The sequence below is a fragment of the Melanotaenia boesemani genome, chromosome 22 (assembly GCF_017639745.1).
Source record: "Melanotaenia boesemani isolate fMelBoe1 chromosome 22, fMelBoe1.pri, whole genome shotgun sequence".
NCBI lineage: Eukaryota > Metazoa > Chordata > Actinopteri > Atheriniformes > Melanotaeniidae > Melanotaenia > Melanotaenia boesemani.
The window spans coordinates 11,671,490-11,688,183 of NC_055703.1; the positions used below are offsets into that span (position 1 = coordinate 11,671,490).

The 16,694-nt window shown below is 36.9% G+C and overlaps 2 protein-coding genes and 1 long non-coding RNA gene across 3 annotated transcripts; all 3 read right to left on the reverse strand.

Moving 5' to 3' along the window:
* Positions 1-253: 253 nt before the first annotated feature.
* chga (chromogranin A) lies at positions 254-7,112 on the reverse strand. The gene is made up of 8 exons (XM_041975032.1): positions 6,853-7,112; positions 6,492-6,541; positions 5,723-5,816; positions 3,793-3,861; positions 3,595-3,681; positions 2,867-3,151; positions 1,738-2,162; positions 254-985 (listed from the first exon to the last, which is right to left on the reverse strand). Exons 1-8 carry the CDS (start codon positions 6,896-6,898, stop codon positions 902-904), a joined length of 1,140 nt encoding a protein of 379 aa, XP_041830966.1. The 5' UTR covers positions 6,899-7,112; the 3' UTR covers positions 254-901.
* A 4,922-nt stretch (positions 7,113-12,034) lies between these two features.
* Positions 12,035-13,002, reverse strand: LOC121633317. Its single transcript, XR_006009041.1, has 2 exons — positions 12,840-13,002; positions 12,035-12,537 (listed from the first exon to the last, which is right to left on the reverse strand). It is a non-coding gene; the product is annotated as an uncharacterized LOC121633317 (long non-coding RNA).
* Positions 13,003-13,066: 64 nt separating this feature from the next.
* On the reverse strand, positions 13,067-16,674 carry si:dkey-177p2.18 (phospholipase B1, membrane-associated). The gene is made up of 13 exons (XM_041976764.1): positions 16,599-16,674; positions 16,250-16,314; positions 15,736-15,826; positions 15,590-15,648; positions 15,297-15,364; positions 15,027-15,070; positions 14,815-14,935; positions 14,637-14,688; positions 14,453-14,533; positions 14,307-14,372; positions 14,137-14,228; positions 13,941-14,022; positions 13,067-13,267 (listed from the first exon to the last, which is right to left on the reverse strand). The coding sequence occupies exons 1-13, from the start codon at positions 16,654-16,656 to the stop codon at positions 13,067-13,069; spliced, it is 1,080 nt and encodes a 359-aa protein (XP_041832698.1). The 5' UTR covers positions 16,657-16,674.
* Positions 16,675-16,694: the final 20 nt, after the last annotated feature.

A 16,694-nucleotide genomic window follows, 5' to 3' on the forward strand; every position in this document is an offset into this window, starting at 1 on the left:
TGTATTTACACACACAAGTGGTGTTTTTTTTCAGTGAGATGCTAGTTTTACACTGAACTGTTTGAGTATATATTGTAAACTGTGGGCATACAATATGTTATTTTATAAATAACTTCATTTATGATGAAAAAAAATATAAATTTCACAAGCTAAAGGGTCCATTAAACTATTGCACATTTGTTGGTATGATGAGTTTATCACAAATCTCAATGTGTTTTTTAGGCATTAAAAGAATTTTACCAAAACAAGGCTGTCCAGATTCAATCAATTTATTTTCTTACACAACTTCAGTATAATTTTAGATAACAATCCAGTCATTTTTCTGCTAAAAATCTTCAGTTATTGCCTTGGCTTGATTAGAATAAATTGTGTCTATCACAACAGGTAAGCTTCTACAGTATGTCTTCTTTTTCTTTAACTTTGTAAATAAATGAGCCAAAAAGAGCTTTGTACATGTTTACATGCTATTACTGTACAACCCATCTTGATGGGTTGTGTATACCTGGATTAACCTCAACCTTTCACATGAATCATTGTTCAGTGTTAAAAGAATCAGAAAAGCAAAAACTATGCATGTGCAGAAGTAGAGATGATTGTCAAAGAACAAAAATGTTTCTGAAGGAATCTGCATGTGTTCTCAACGCATGTGAATGCACAGCCCTTGTGCATCTGTATGTTAGTATGCAAGTCTAGCTGCAATCTACAGTATGCTACTCTATGCAAGAGACAGAATGTCACAATAGAGGCTGCAGCATTGTTGCACCCTCAAGAAAAATAGAGAAAGATAAAATTTTGTCACACATTCACACAATCTATTTGTGGAAACCAGGCATCTGGTAAAGCGGAGGAGGACAAGAAGACAGAAAAAGGTTGCAATGGCAAACTCGTGCAGGTCTCTCTCTCAGCCTCGCCGCAGCTCGTGGAGTTTCTGGGCAACATTTTCCAGCTCTGACTCTATGGCTGCCAGACTTTCAATTTCAGGTTCCTGCAGGTAAAGTGAAAAAAAAAAACATGTGAGGAAAAAGTGCCATCAAAGCAAAGAATCTCATCTAATATGGGTGCTTCTTTCACATTTTTCTGTTGTTGTTAGCAAGGACACAGTATATTCAAAATAGTGTATTTTAACCTTACTTGAACAAAAGTTGTGCAACAGTTTGTGGCAATGAAAGCCATCACAGTGTAAATAAAATTCTCTGAACATGCTGCAAAGGCTGCGGCACTTTTTATCTCATGGGAGTCTAACTATACAAATAATTCTACTCTCTCCTTTCATACTAAATATATTTTAGCCTTGAGCTTGCAAATAAAACAATGAGCAAGAAGTTCCTTGTTATTTCGATGCATAAACTTATGGCTATGTATCAAAATAGTTAGGCATGTTTTAGAATAATATTTTTCTCTTTATTCCAGGCAATGAGAAGCCATTTCGATATGTTAATAAAAAGCTAGCTTAGCTCAGAAGCTAAAGAAAGATAAATTATCATTTTGTATTATACTTCAATGTTAGGTGCTAATTCAATCCTTGGAAAAGTTTTTTTTATACTATCTTTATGTGAAAACAGATACCTAAAGATCCATCTTTATACTTAAAACATGCTAAGTGAAACTAGGAAAGAAAGCAGTACAATAAGACCCCTGAAGCATGTAGGACTGTGAAGACGTGAAAGTTTTCTAAAGCAATCAGTCACTTGAAAAATATTGATGCACTTATTGTAAAAATAGAAGTGGAAGGCACACCTCTGACTTTCTGCTAGCGCTCCCTTCTTCCTCCATCCCCCTCCTCTCCTCTGGTGCCCGACGAGCAATCATCTGCAGCTCCTTCTCTTCTGGACTCTTCTGAATACCTCTTCTTTTTTTCTTCTCTTCCTCCATCTCTTCCACCATGACCTCCTTTGAATGATGAGGCACTTCGTGCTGGATGGGCAGCTGTTGAGCCTCTTTTCCATCTGCTTTCTTCTTCAAATGCAAAAACTTGGCCCTCTTGGTCCATTGTTTAACGCTCTCCCTGCTTCCACTTTTACCTTCCTCCTCCTTTTCTTCCTCTTTATCCATGTGTGAGAAAAGTGAAGATCTTTTGTTTTTTTCCTCCTCGTTTTCCTCTTCAGACTTCTTTTGTTTTGATTTGTTTCTGGAAGCATCTCTCTCTTCATTAAACTCATCACCTTTAAATACAAAAAATAAAAAAAGAGGAAAGATCAGGGGCAGCACAGACTTCACCATCAGCAAGATTCCACTTCTTGTAATGAACAATTCCTTGCCAGCTGGCAGTATTGTCCCAGGAGGGCTAGTTGTGCTTTATAGGAATTAATGGCATAACTGAAGCAATCAGATGACTTGGCTTAGGCTTCTTTTTGCAGAAGATAGATATGTGTATTTCGCTGTATTTAGAAAATTCTGAATAAATAAAGTTACATCTCGACTGCAGTCTTAAACTGAGCATTATTTCCAGCTGTAATTATGTGCACAAGGTGATTTGAATTTTAGGATTCAGAGTTATTTAATCATTTCTCTTAGTGCACTGCCACTATGTCAACTATAATGTCTACAGTCTCCCTCTGACAGGGATGAAATTCATTATGTAGATGGAAGTACTTCCATCAATCAGCAAATTGCGGGATGGCAGGCAGTTCAATTTACAAGGCAGTTTTTAAACACTCTCCCCATCTAAAGGTTCAGCCATCCCCCTTTAGTCAATGTTATACCTTTTAATTTACTAAGATCTTCTTTATTTGTTAAGCAAAAATAAATCTAACTTGAGTGGGTGTTTATCAAGCTCTAAATCTAAGCATCTTTGTTTCATAACATCTTTTTGTAATTTTAGTTTCTAGCGGATACAATTTAAGCATAGACAGAAACATCGACTCACCTTTCTTATCCATGGTCTTCTTTTCCTTTGAAACCTCCTCTAAACTTGCACGTTTCTCATTATGTTCCTCTTTGTCTGCATCTTCCTCCCTCTTTTCAGCCTCACCCTGGTCCTCTTCTTTCCCTCTCTTCACTTGCACTTCCACAGCTTCACTGTCTTCCTGGGACCCTCCATCTTCCCTACTCTCATCTTTCTCTTCTCTTCCATCTTCATTTTCTGTTCTCTTCCTCTGGGATAGGATGGATCTTTCACCAGGGCTTCCTAAAGCCTCCAACATTGATCGATCTGAAAGCAAAGAGGGATTAAATTAAATTTACTTCAAGATTTTCTACTAATCCCAAAAGTCAGTTCTCATAAGAATGCAGTCAAAGTCACTCTGTGTCATAAAACTGCCAAATTTGTGTGTGTTTTGATTGATGGAGAAGCTACATGTCAACCATGCTATTATGCAGACAGGGAGTCTTGCAGTGACTAAAAAAGCTAGGTATGTTATCATGTTGAAGAACCTCAGTCTGAAAAAAACACATCAGCAGACTTAAAAAAAAAAACACACATCAGCAGACTTTAAATGTCCCTCAGCACTTTTTCTCTGTTCCTTAGCTCTGCTGTGCTGAAAACGTAAAATAGGGGGAGGAAAAACAAAGTATTACAAAGCTGACTTTTGACAACTCGCTTATTAGTTACTCCCAAAAAGTTTCTCGTGAATCCAACACAGTGAGGAGACTCACCACCAGAATCATCTGTAGTCTGAATGGCTTGTGTCTTTGGAGCAGGTACATCAGCATTTCCCTGCAGCTTAGCTCTCTCCTGATCACCTTTAATTGGAAATAAATTACTCAAGCTTTGTGCCTAGTCCATTGTCTTTATCTGCATGTATATACATGCACATTCAGCACACAAACAGCTATGAGTATTCAGTGACTCACCTTGAACAGCAATATCCTGCAGCTCCTTCAGAAAGTTATGATGACGAAGAATGGCAACAAGCCTGTCATCTGCACAAATGTACAAAAAAATAAAATTAAAATGCAAGTTGCTAAGTAGCTCATAAAAATAAAGAAAAAGAACAGATGAAAAGCAATGAGGATCCAGCAGGGGGTTAAATATACAGGTGTATGTTGTTTCCGCTTCATGCTTTCAAAGGACTCAGCAATTTGTTTCAGTGGATTCATCAAAGTTAATAGCCCTGAATTTACTGCTTTCAGAGCAAGTGCACAATTAATCATTTGGCCCATAGAGAGTCCCCCAGTGAATTACAGCAGCAGTGAGCACTGGACTTTCTGCTGACCTACAAACAGCACTGCATACTGTAAGGCAGTAGCAGTAGCAAAAGGCTCCTGTACTGTTCTGTGCTCTTGTATAATACTGCTATCTTCTTTCTTTCTCTTCTCTCCCACTCTCCCTTATTTCTATCCATCTGGTGGTGTACAATTTCCCTCTCCCACATAGCGCCTGCTCAGAAGCAAATTCTGGAAGAATACTACTCTCATTGATTTCTCTTTGCAGCAAGGACAGCATCAAGGTAAAACAATGACCATGTAACTGAATTGTCTTCACTGAGTGCTGTGTTTTATACTCTGCATCAGGTTTTAATCCAGTCATCACTGCAGCAATCCATTAACCTTATGATAGGAGCAGACTATGAAGGTTCTCTTTTAGAGACACACAGTTTTAATTTCTATTTGAGTATGACCGCGATGACTTTTACTATCGTGTTGCCAACTTTACTATCTAGAGAAAAATGTTGGAAATATTTGTTTTGGACATTAGAATGCTGAAAAAAATCTAAAATCTGCTGATTTTAAATAATTTTTATTTGAACTAAATGCCAAGGCTCTTTGCATTCAGCAGTAAGGTTAACTACTTATTGTGCTGTGAAAAGAAATCCCACAATTCCCTTCAGAGGAGGCCCTTGGCAACAGTGGAAAGTCTTTATATCTGATTACAACTTCAAAATAATGGACTATGTAAGTGTTTGGAGGTGTGCAGACATGAGTGAAGCTAATCAAATTGGATGCCATTATCTCTGATTCAAAGAAATATTTAACTGTAAAAATTCATAACAACATCTTATGTTGCTTAAATGCTGGGTTGGGTTTATGCTAACTCATACAATGTTGAGATCTGATGTAGTATGAAGATTTGATTTGTGGTATTAAAAGAACACTGTTTTAGCTGAGTGATATAACTATTTTGCATATTAAAAGAGAAAAATTGTTTTCAAGAGTTTAGCACTGGTAAAATTGACCATGGTAATGAATGTAGTGCATCTCTGTAGTAAAATATCTCAGTTTTCAAGATATGTTAAATAGTTATCAAGGCTGCAGGCAAGACTTACTAGAGGAAAATTTCATATGTCATGCAAACAACCCCTTCAACAATCATAATTGTTAAAAGTTAAGTGTATAATCCTGAGTGACAACGCTCTTATTTAAATTAGTCTGAAACTCATTTATGGATGCCAAACATCCAGATTTCATCACAAAGTAATGACTATGATTTACATTTTGTGCTGCTTTTGGCAATTTTAGGGGCAGGTACAGCTTTTTAGTTTTAAATATTATTCTATTCTTCTATTATATGAAGCATTGTTACATATGGCAGCATAAAAAGAACCAGATTATTGTAAATAAAACATTTTTGCTAATACTTTTTGTAAGGGACTTTTATATATAATGCATAAACATATAAAAAAGGACATCAATGCTTTCATAAATCTTTTTATAGTCATTATCAATGTTTATGATCATGTATTCCTACTGAACTAGTCTCTCAATCATAATGTTACACCTCTAAGCCAATGTTATAACTGTTTCTTGTCCATAAACCTTGGAAGTCTGTTCACTTTGTACCTACCTGTCTTCAGTGTGATCAAACACTCCTGACTGACAGGCATGAGTTGCGGCCTCGATAACACATCCGCCAAAGCCTCCACAATGCATTTCATCACCTGAGAACACAGACGACAACTTAATTAAAATAAAAAAAAAACTATGACATCTCAATTTTTTTAAAACTTAACCTAAATGACAGAAAATAAAATTATTAAATCACTTGATTTGGTTAAAATAAGTCAGTGAAACACCTCAAGCAAACTGTGATGCTGTAACAATAGCAATGAATTAAGGATGGGCCAGGAATAAATATTGTATTTTTTCTGCTGCTCTTTGGATGCAGCTCATTGGATTTTCCCACTAATTCAAAGATATGAAACTCCTCAGATGAGAGATCAAAGTCAGTTGAGCTCCCTTTGTGCTTTCAGTGCCAACCAATCCCTAAAGCCTGATGTTTTTTCACTCATGTTTAAAAGTACTCTGACATCTATATGCTAGATCTTTGAATTACTCATCCATCCTTCTTTCACAGATTGTCCACATCTCCCATTTCTATTCTTGTCTACTTACTCTAAAAAATATGCTCTCTTTTTCTTTGTGAAATGGATCCTCTCATGCCAAATCCCAGAGGTCAAGGCTCTCAATTACTTTCAAATTGGTCTTTATTGATTTAAACAAAGTCAAACTGAGATAGCCCCAGTAGGCAGGATGCTTAGGGATGAAATACAAGCATGATGTATTTCTAGTCATACCACATTTCTAATTAATACCAGGAAAATTAAAAATCTTACCTCTGCGTCTACATTCTCCAGCTGACTGGAAGTCACTGGCAATGACAGAACTGCAAGAGAAGCAAGAAAAACAAAACTTGTCATTTTTATGACTGCTGTTTTATAATCCCGTCAGCTCTACTGTTGTCCCCGTTTTTAAACAAGCTGTGCTACTACAAAAAAAAAGTGTTAGTAACGGGACTGAATGTGACAGAGGTGACGGTGAGCTGCTTCCATCCTCCGCCGCATCTATAGATGTGCTCGTCGCTGTCCTTGGTGCTGAAACCCTTGCAGCCACTTCTTGTGATGAAGATTTTTTTTTATTAAAACGACGTCTATCTCTTCACACCCTTAACTTTAATGAGGTTTAGCGTTTTCTTACCGCAGCTGAACAAAACCGTCAGAAGGAACAATCCTCTCCCGATCATGTTGGAAACAAAACGAATTGAGCTCTTCAGGAATAAAACAAAACAGCGAAGCTTGTATCTGTGAAGGTTGGATTTCCCCCCTTTGAAGAGAGGTCGGTGGATTACGGGTGCATTCTGAACTGAACTTAGCCTTTTGGTATTTCTGGAGAGCTAAATTTTCTGCTGCATCGGTGACCCGGCAGCCTCCGTCCTCCCCGGTCTCCTTACCAAAACCTAAACGTAACAGCGCCCTTTTTATATCTTGGAGGGAAGGAAATGACGTCATCCTGGGATAAATAATGACAACTATCGTGCCTGATTATACCTTGGTGGTTAACAGGGCGTGAACAGATTTAGAGTTGTTCAGGTTAGGATGTGCGTTTGCATCAAGTGTTTTGTTTAATTTAATCCATGGGTTAGGGACACCTACTGAGAGAGACAAAGAGAAACACAAATTTATGACAATAATAAAGACATATATTTATAAAGTTTAAATAGAGGAAAAAATGGGGGAAGTGCTCAGTGCATCATGGGACATCATCCAGTGGCCTAATCCTATGGCAGCATAACTAAAGGGGTGGCTAAGGGTCACCAAAATTAATCCTAAATATGAGCTTTATCAAAAAGGACATTTTTATGCCTAATCTTAAAGGTGGGGAGGGTGTTTGATTCCTGAACCCAAACTGAGAGCTGGTTCCTTTCATCAATGTGCTCTAAAAGTTTAATAAAAGGTTAGTTTGGCCAGATTAACAGTTGACATCCTTGGTGCAGCACACTTTCAAGAGAAGAACAATTTTTCATCTGTGGGCCACACTAGTGAAAATATTATGCTTTGGATTACTTTTGCTCCCACAGATTGTAATTCCAGTTTATATCAAAGAGCCCCTGGAAAAAAAATATTATCTAATCTGTCCAAAAGTTGATACGGAACTCGAACATAAGCAGGAAAATAATCCTGAACAGAATGCCAAGTTCAGAGGAGTGGAACTGTCAAGTTTAGTATGGTGATATGAAATCCGAAAATTCCTGCAAGATAACTTAAAACATTTTAGAGCTGATAAAATTTTGCACATTCCAAATGAAGAGTTATGCAAAATACCTTCAAAAAGTAATTCCTGTTCATTTCCAGGCAAAGCTGTCTTCCAAGGAGAAAAACATACTTAAATATGGCAGAAAAATTATGTCCATATTTATAGGTAATTTGTTCAAAGAACAACAGAAAAGCACATTATCTGTGTGCCGCCTTTTTAAATGAGTGAATGCATCACATACAAAATGTATTCTCAATAAAGGGGCCAAACTGCAAATTAATACACAAATTGTATTTCTGTCAACAACATGACATGTTTTCATACAGGACAAAGATGTTTGTCATCAAACTGGATTTACTGATTACAGCTCTGGCCCTTTGTGTGTTGCTAAGCGACAATTCTTTGAAAATTACTTAGTGACGGTCATGCAGTGCCCATTGTGGTCATGTCAATAGGCTGTTGATTAACTAAGATGAAAAAAAAAAGTTAATAACAACACAGGATCAAGCCTTTGGCTGTGTACTATATGCACACAGCTGATAGCAAGAAACAATAGTTCACAAATATGTTATTGAGCAAGCATGACAGGATTTTAGATAACCTTATTGCAGGTGTGGACAGTCCATGCAGAGATGAAACTTCAAATTGAGAGTCCAAAATGACATTAATGAGGGGTGTGTCACAGGTGGCTACCATGTCTTAGCATAGGATTAAGACTTTATGCACTTTATGTCCCACAACTGTTACTTTTTAAAAGCGGAAGAGAGCAGATGAGCCCTCCTGACATTTATTAACTTTTCATACAGCCCAGCCAGCAGGTCTCACTATTCACTTCTTCCATTAAATATGTTTTAGCTCAGCAGGAATAATTAGCTTAAACTTTGAAGGAAACATACTTATTTTACATGATTGTATGGTGGATTGCAGCAGATCTGTTATAAAACTAGAACCCCGCTGGAAACATCTGCATGACCCACGGTTCCTCATTTATGTCACATTTATGAAGCACGTAAGGTGTTGGCAAATAATTTCATTCTTCTTCTTCAGATGTGTTTGCACCCTCGTCATAGCAGAGTGGGAAGGTAGTTTTATGAAAAGTGGCTAAATTAAACAAAATATATATATTTCTGAATTTAGTTTAACAGTTTTGTTACATAAGGGCTTCTCTGTTTATGAGGAGCAGATGGAGAAACTGTGGAACAATCTAAAATTGTTTGCCCTCTTGTGCCTTTACAAGCACTGACTCACAGGTGCACATGCACCCATGAGGCAATTCTCTCTTTTGTTAGCAACATATTCATTAAAATAAATAACAAAGAGGTTTCCAAGGTGGGGGCTGGACTGTTGGCTGCTTTGTGTTTCACCCTGCACTATCTATTGAGATCCCAAAGATCTCATTATGCTTTCAGAGACTATAAAGAGCATTCTGCGTCAGACAGATCCATATTGTCCCACAGTAAACTAGCAGTGGCTTTGTTTAAACATGAAGTGGGTTTCTTCTGAATGCAATAATAAGGTTATTATGAAATCTGACAGCCACAAGGACTGATTGAAATTCAACCAAGCGAAACATCCAAGAGTAAAAGAAGAAAATGAGGACATAGGAAATAAAAAGTGTATTGGATGATAACTAAAAACATCCTGCTTTACTGGAAAAACCAATAAACACACATTAAAAGGATTCACTTCTATTTAATGTCGGTCTCCAAAGTGTTCTGCAAATATGTTTACCTTAAGGCAAATACAAGATAAACATCCTCTTCTTTATATTTCAGCTCTAGAGTACATCATGTATGTTTTTCCTTTACATTGAAGAGGAACATCTGCCATGTTTTAGCTAAATGTGTAACCTAAGATGAGTTTAATACAGTCTCCACCTGTGTTTGCAACCATAGAAATTCAACAAAGTCAATACATTCTGCACAGTGTATTCTGTTTAACCAGAGAGCAAATGAATAGGACAGTCATCTGCAGTGTATCATTAAATACCACAGATATTTATGTTGAGTGCTGATATAATGCAAGAAGAAAACAATGACTCAACTATTTAGTCTTTCAGTATCATGTGGAACCACCTGGGTGCTCACTGTAGTGGCTTGCGTTCCATTTTATAGCGCTCAGTGTGTAATAATGCAGGTACCAGAGGACAGAGAAATTAAACTGGGCCAGCAGCCGCCTGCAGATCTGAGAAAAAGATGTGTGACTCCTGTTTAAAAAGTCAGAGCTGTCTGGGGAGTTCTATGGTAGATGAGATTAATTAAACATTTCCATTTTCAAATCATTTCAAGGAGCTGATTAGAGCTCTCAATTGCATTTTGCTGTAAATGAGAATATGCAAGATCTAAAACCTGTATTTCTATATTGGAAAGAATCTATGATCAATGATTCTGTCAGGGAATAGAAAGACTGATCAAACATCCATGAAAACACTTGCCATGTACAGACATGGTCCAAATAATTTATTACTTTATGTGTGAATGCACAAATGTCACTTTAATAATTCAAAATCATTGCTTTGTTAATTACAACATCTGCAATTTGTATTTAGTAAAACTTAATAAATAAAAGAACTTAAGCAGCACAAAGCAAGATTTTCCCTTGAAATATACTGTACATAGGTTAGCATCCTGGATCAGGAGAAGCATGAAATGTTGTCCCATCACCACAAGAGTAGTCTAACCTGGAAATGATCAGGGATCATTCACTAAGTCTCAAAAGAAAATTGTAATATTTTCTTCTTACAGTGAGTAGTCATCTTTTCACTAACAATGACTAAAACTCTCCACTAATTCCATCTGCAACAGTTGTTAAAAACTAAATATTTAGGTTGCAGCTCTACAAGGGTTCAGATCTTTGAACTGCCTCCACCCTGCTTGTTAGGAGCCACAAATACTCAAAGTTGTGAAGTGGCTCACTCTTGGTTTCTGCATCACCTGCCTCAGTGAATAGAGCGGTAGTGTTCTGGAAAATTGGATCAGCAAAGTGAAAGCTACATGAATCCAAAACGTGTTAAACCCAGATGTAGCAGCAGGAAGACGACTGCCAGTGATGGAGCATCAGACTGAAGAGGAGGGTGGCCTGACCTGGCTGCAACTGGACGGGTGAAGATGTATGGATGTTCCTGCAGAAAGGACACAGAAATATATATATATATATATATATATATATATATATATATATGACATGTATAGAAGAAATTCATTTTAAATCATAGCACATATAAGGTGCAGAATGCTGCAAACCATTTATCAAAGCTTGAAACACTGCAGTTTTTACTCTGAGGATCAGAAAACTTTTAGCTGCTACACAGGTTATTTCACTTCGTATATTATCATAATTATTTTTATTATTATTGTATAGTCACAATGGGGAGAGCTTCATAAATCTGATTAAAAAAAAAAACATCTTCAAATGGATCACTTTCAGAACAAGAATCCTTAACATGAAATTGTGAATAAATATTCAATTGTTTACTGTACATAATATCAAAAACTTCTGGGAATACGACGATCACATCTCTTAGAAACAGACATGTCTAAGAATGAGATGCTACAGTGGAAAGACTTCAGCATCTGGAAAAGTATAATTGATATTAAAAAGTATGTATACGTCAACATTTGTTCCCATCCAGATATTGTCTAATTCAGAGACGGTCTTGCATAGTTTTAGCCATACATTCCTAAACTGCTCAATGGATCCATTTCAACAACTTGATACTGTAGTAGAAGAATTTGGGTGCTGGACTGGTCTACTTGCAGTAGTACTTTTATCTAATAAAAATATTTTACACATCATAAAACACAAATGAGGAAAAAATTAGCTTCAGATAAACTGATATTATACTTAAAATTATAAAATGTTTAATTCTGATATTTTTCAGTGGTGACATTTTGGCTATATACGTTTAGCTAATTATTCCATTTCTGTTTACCTTTTCAACACCTTCCCAGCTTTGTTGGAATGGAGATTGTACTCATAAGTAAAACAGCTGAATATGAAATCTTTAACCAAAACCAGCCACATCAGACACTACTAAGAAACAAGAGGGAACTCCAGAATAATTTCTTTTACATGAGTCATGGGTTTTCTCCAACTGAGCCATTCTTTTAGGAGACTAGATCCTGAATCCTGAGTGCATCTTTTTACATGATTAAAACTTTATTTCTTTAATAAATTGATATCAGATTAAATTAATTGCCTTAGACCTGTTGGTTTCTCTGCAGCACCCTTGAAAATCTAGTAACATAAATACAAGAAGTAATAATATGATGCAAACAAAAGCTTAGATACATCACAATGTCCTCATCCTTGGCTTCAGCAGCTTTTTAACAAATTGATAATTGAAGGTTCATACCATTTCATATAATTAGAGCAGCCTATCATCTTGCCTTTGTGCAGAGGATCTTTAATAAGTTCAGAGTGGTAATGTATGATACTTATTGAATCCCTTACCATTCAGGGAGAAATTCAATTTGCAGCTTTAATTTTAAACTCAGTGTCAGAATATCCAGGTACTGCTCTTGAATGAAAACACAGCACTTCCATACTAAGACTTACTGCAGGTGGACAGATGAGACTGATGGGATCAGAGAAACTGCTCACAATCATTTTTCCTCCTTCAGGCTGAAACTGTGAGCAGGACATAGAAAAAGAGGTCAGGTTGGTGAATAACTTCATTTTTTTTCATGAAATCCTGTAATTTAAGAGGTTAATTATTGTTATTTAAAATACAGAATGTTGCAGTTTTGGAGCAACAACTGTAAATATCCATTCTTTTTATTATATACGTTTATAGTAAAGTTTCAGGCTGTAAATTTTATTTTATTCCTTTGTGAGAGTTGATGTTACATGACATTTCTTTTCACAGTAAACTCTGATTTGTGGATCTTTCATCTAAGGTGATTCAATACTAAGTGCAAGTGCTTGTTCACCATGTTGTTCCACAGGCCCTTGGCCAGCTCCTCATGTCCCTTTATGGTGAAGTGGAAGCAGTCGTGAGTGAAGAAGGCCATATCAATCTTCCCGTTCTGCTCAGACAAGTAAAACAGATTTTGTAGATTTTCTGATGGAGTGTGCTGCCGCTGACACGTGACTTGCATCTTAGGCCTGTCTTAGTAAAGCCAAAGGCTGCAGCTGTCACACTAGGAATCCTAATGATTCAGTCCTCACTGTGCAAAGTTTCACACTGACTCATCTCTTGAAAGCTGACACTTGTACCACATTGGTTGAATTTGGCATTGGCAAAGAGACAGATTACCGAGAGGCGGGGAGGGTCTGCATGTTTCAGAAAGGGCTGGAGAACAACAGCAAAGTCTTCCCTGAAGAAGCGATCACTGTACAGGAGCTCCTCCAGTCTTTTCTGTACATAAACATATACTTCAAATGAATCATAATATCATCTTCCTGAGAGCACACAGGTACAATACTTAGAGAAAGCTGTAATCATGAAACCTGTGATATTTTTTAATCATAAATCTATTGATATGCATTGTGTTTAATTAAATGATCATTTTTATAAGGTTGTAAGGTTGCAATCATAATTATTGGTACTCCACAGGTATAGGTGCAAAATTAAGAATTTAGAAAAAGTAAATTAAAGAAAAAATTAAGCTTATGTAATGTAAATAAAGAAATATACAACTCTTTTTGTTTTAGGACCTTGATGTAGTTTCTGCCAATTTTCCACTTCTATTAATTCAAGTTTTAACACAAAACAATTTTATCCTTGAATTGCTTTATTTGTTTATTAAGCTAAAAACATTTATTATATATTTATGATAAGATAAACTAATCAATCTGGTTGATGTGAATGCTGAAAAATCGAGCACATTCTTTTCTGAGGAGCTGATTTTAATTAATCTAATTAAAATAATTTGTTTGTAGGCCTGTAGGCCTGTTTATTTCTGATGTTTCTTCAAACCCTGATCTTAGTTTGAGGGGCCTCAAAAATTCTGACGAGGACTGTGGTGATGTATCTGTGTCTAAACAGATCGTAATAATGATGTATGTAAAGTGAAAGACACAACTAGCACCTGAAACTCCAGATTAACCTCCACTAGCTCCCGTAGTTCAGGAGATTTGGCCACTGGCTCTATCAGGCATGAACAGAAAGATCTAAAATAATGAGAATCCAATTATACACATTCAGTGTCATGTAAGAATACATTTTAAGAGGAAGGAGGACAATAAGGCTCAAATAGATGTTCATTTTGATCAAAATGGGCTCACCGCTGGAGGAGACAACCTGGGGTGGGCTTCTGCACCTCCCTAAGAGTGTGCATGGGTAGGATCTGAACCACGTTGATGATCATACGGGGAACCTGAAGTGCAGCATGGAGAATTGAAGCACCTTGCTGGGAGCAAATCCATATATGTCAAGTTTCTTGCTTTTTATTTACCTCATTCATGAGCATTTCCAGAGAGACAGCCATGTAGTGAATGAAATTATCCACTGAAAAAAGAGCCTATTAAAAACAGAGATTCAGCCCACGTAGAGAACAAGCATTTCTATCGAACTAAACTGAACACACACAAGAAGGCCGACCTTATCTTTGCAATAATCACAGATGTCATTCATGCCCATGAGAATGGTCAAAAGTTTCCAGTCCTCCTCGAAGTTCAGACCCTAGTGGAAGAGATGACAGCGGCTTCAGAGAGTCTATAAAAAGACAGCCTATTAACACTTTCATTGCTCTGTACCTCTACAGCACCCTGAAGCACTACTCTACCTCATAACCTCTCAGTGTGTCAATCAAGTGTCTTGTCTGGCCAGGGAGGTTGCTACAAAACCAAGAAAAACATCTTTCAAAATGTAGCGCAGTACTTGTTAGCAGCCCAAAGGCAAGCAAAACTTCCAGTGCATCAAGGATGTGAGTTATTTCTATAAATAAGATGATTATGTCTTACAAGGTGTTATGTCCAGTTACAGCCAGGTTAAAGCCTGTTTCACTGATATGAGCCTGCATCCCATGAACTGTCTTTCCAGGAGCAGCACCCAGCAGATTGGGGTTAAATAACTTGATAATATCTAAAACACTCAAAGAGGCATCAGTACAGAAAGGGCAGTTTTAACTTAATTTATATGGAAGCTAAAGCTTAAGAAATAGCCAACATCTTACTTGCCAAAGTTATGACATCTTGAAACGTTCCATAACCTCCGATACTTAGAGAAGAGAGAAAATAACATTATAATCAAAATGTTTGCATTTAATGATGCTCTAAAAACATATATTTTAACAGTTTGATGAGGAGAGAAAATTCCAGCTATGATGATAAATAAATAATTGGCTGAATAAATAAATCATATATATATATATATATATATACATATACATATATAAACCACATTAGATTATAAACTGTTGACAGCAGATTTTTTTGGCTCTCACCTCCATGACACATGGCGAAACTCAATCGGGATGCCAAGAACAGTAGTGGCATTAGCACCAATAGCTGTCTGGAAAGAAAGGTCACAACATCAGATCATTTTAATTGACCTCAATCTCTCATACACTTTGAGGAGGTCTCCTGTCATAAAAAGGCAGAAAATAGAACAGTGAGAATCTTTTGGGAGAATTCTGCCACGCCGACAATTAGAGATCACAACTGCAAATGCCTCAAATGATGCGTAAGTCCTATTTTTAGTGAAGGAGAAAGCAAATGCATGAACTCAAACACCTACTGTCAGAGAATCCCCCAAAGCGGCAATGACTTTGATATCTGCTGCTTTCACAAATTCAACTAAAAGAAATGGGTGAAAGGAAACAGATACAGAGTCAGTTGATAAAGATCTCAAAGAGCTGGTCAAGTAAATGGATTTGCACAGACCTGAAGAGGGGACAGAGGGAGAAGGGCTCATATCTGGGCACTGGAACAAAGGATGTTTGAAGCTTACAGGCCGAGTTTTTTCTGGAAACTCCTTAACAAGTCACGAGAGAAGCCAAGTTGTCATAAAAGAACCAGTTATATTCATGACTGTATAGGGAAAAAAATTCTCCTTGATTTGGATGTCTTCCCTCTAGGATTTGTTCATTTCAATAACACTTTTTCTGCCTATTGGTTAATGGAGGGACTGGTTTAAAGACAAGTCTTTAGTCTGGTCACCATGCTTGTCCTGCACATAGGCTGGAACCCTGCTTTATATGGTGTGGTCATTTGTCACCACAGGGTGACCCACATTTCAATCTTTAGATAATTGACTGTTATGTAATAATGTGTATGTTGTCCAGTTGTCTTTTTAAGCAATTTGTTTATCAAGACAAAATTTAAATATAAAATCAGATGACGAAACTATGGTTTGTCAGCTTTTTCATTTTAAGTCAGAAAGCCAGGTGCACAGTACCTTATTTAGAGCCTCCTTGCTGTAGTGTCGTATCCCTTCCTCATACTCCAACCACCAGTCGTTGCCTGTAAGAGGATTATTTTCTAATAAGACCCCTCAAAATGCCCAATAAGCAAACTTTTAATATCCATCTTTAGAGTTACATAAGTACTCAGTAGATTTTCAGTCAAGTTTCACTTTTGCCCCACAGCGTAGATTTACATCTTTAAAAATTCTGATCTGTCAATTTATGACATTATGATTTTTATTATTTTTTTTTTTTAAAGGCTGTTTTAGAGGCTGATGTAACAATAAATATAGACTCACTGCCCTACATGTGGTCTGCCCTCCTGCTTGTTCTAGCACTTACCTTTGACAGAGCAGGACATGAGCACACATGTTGCCACGGCGATCCAAAGCCACTCCATAGTAATGTGTATGGACCAGTCAATAGGTCACCCCTACA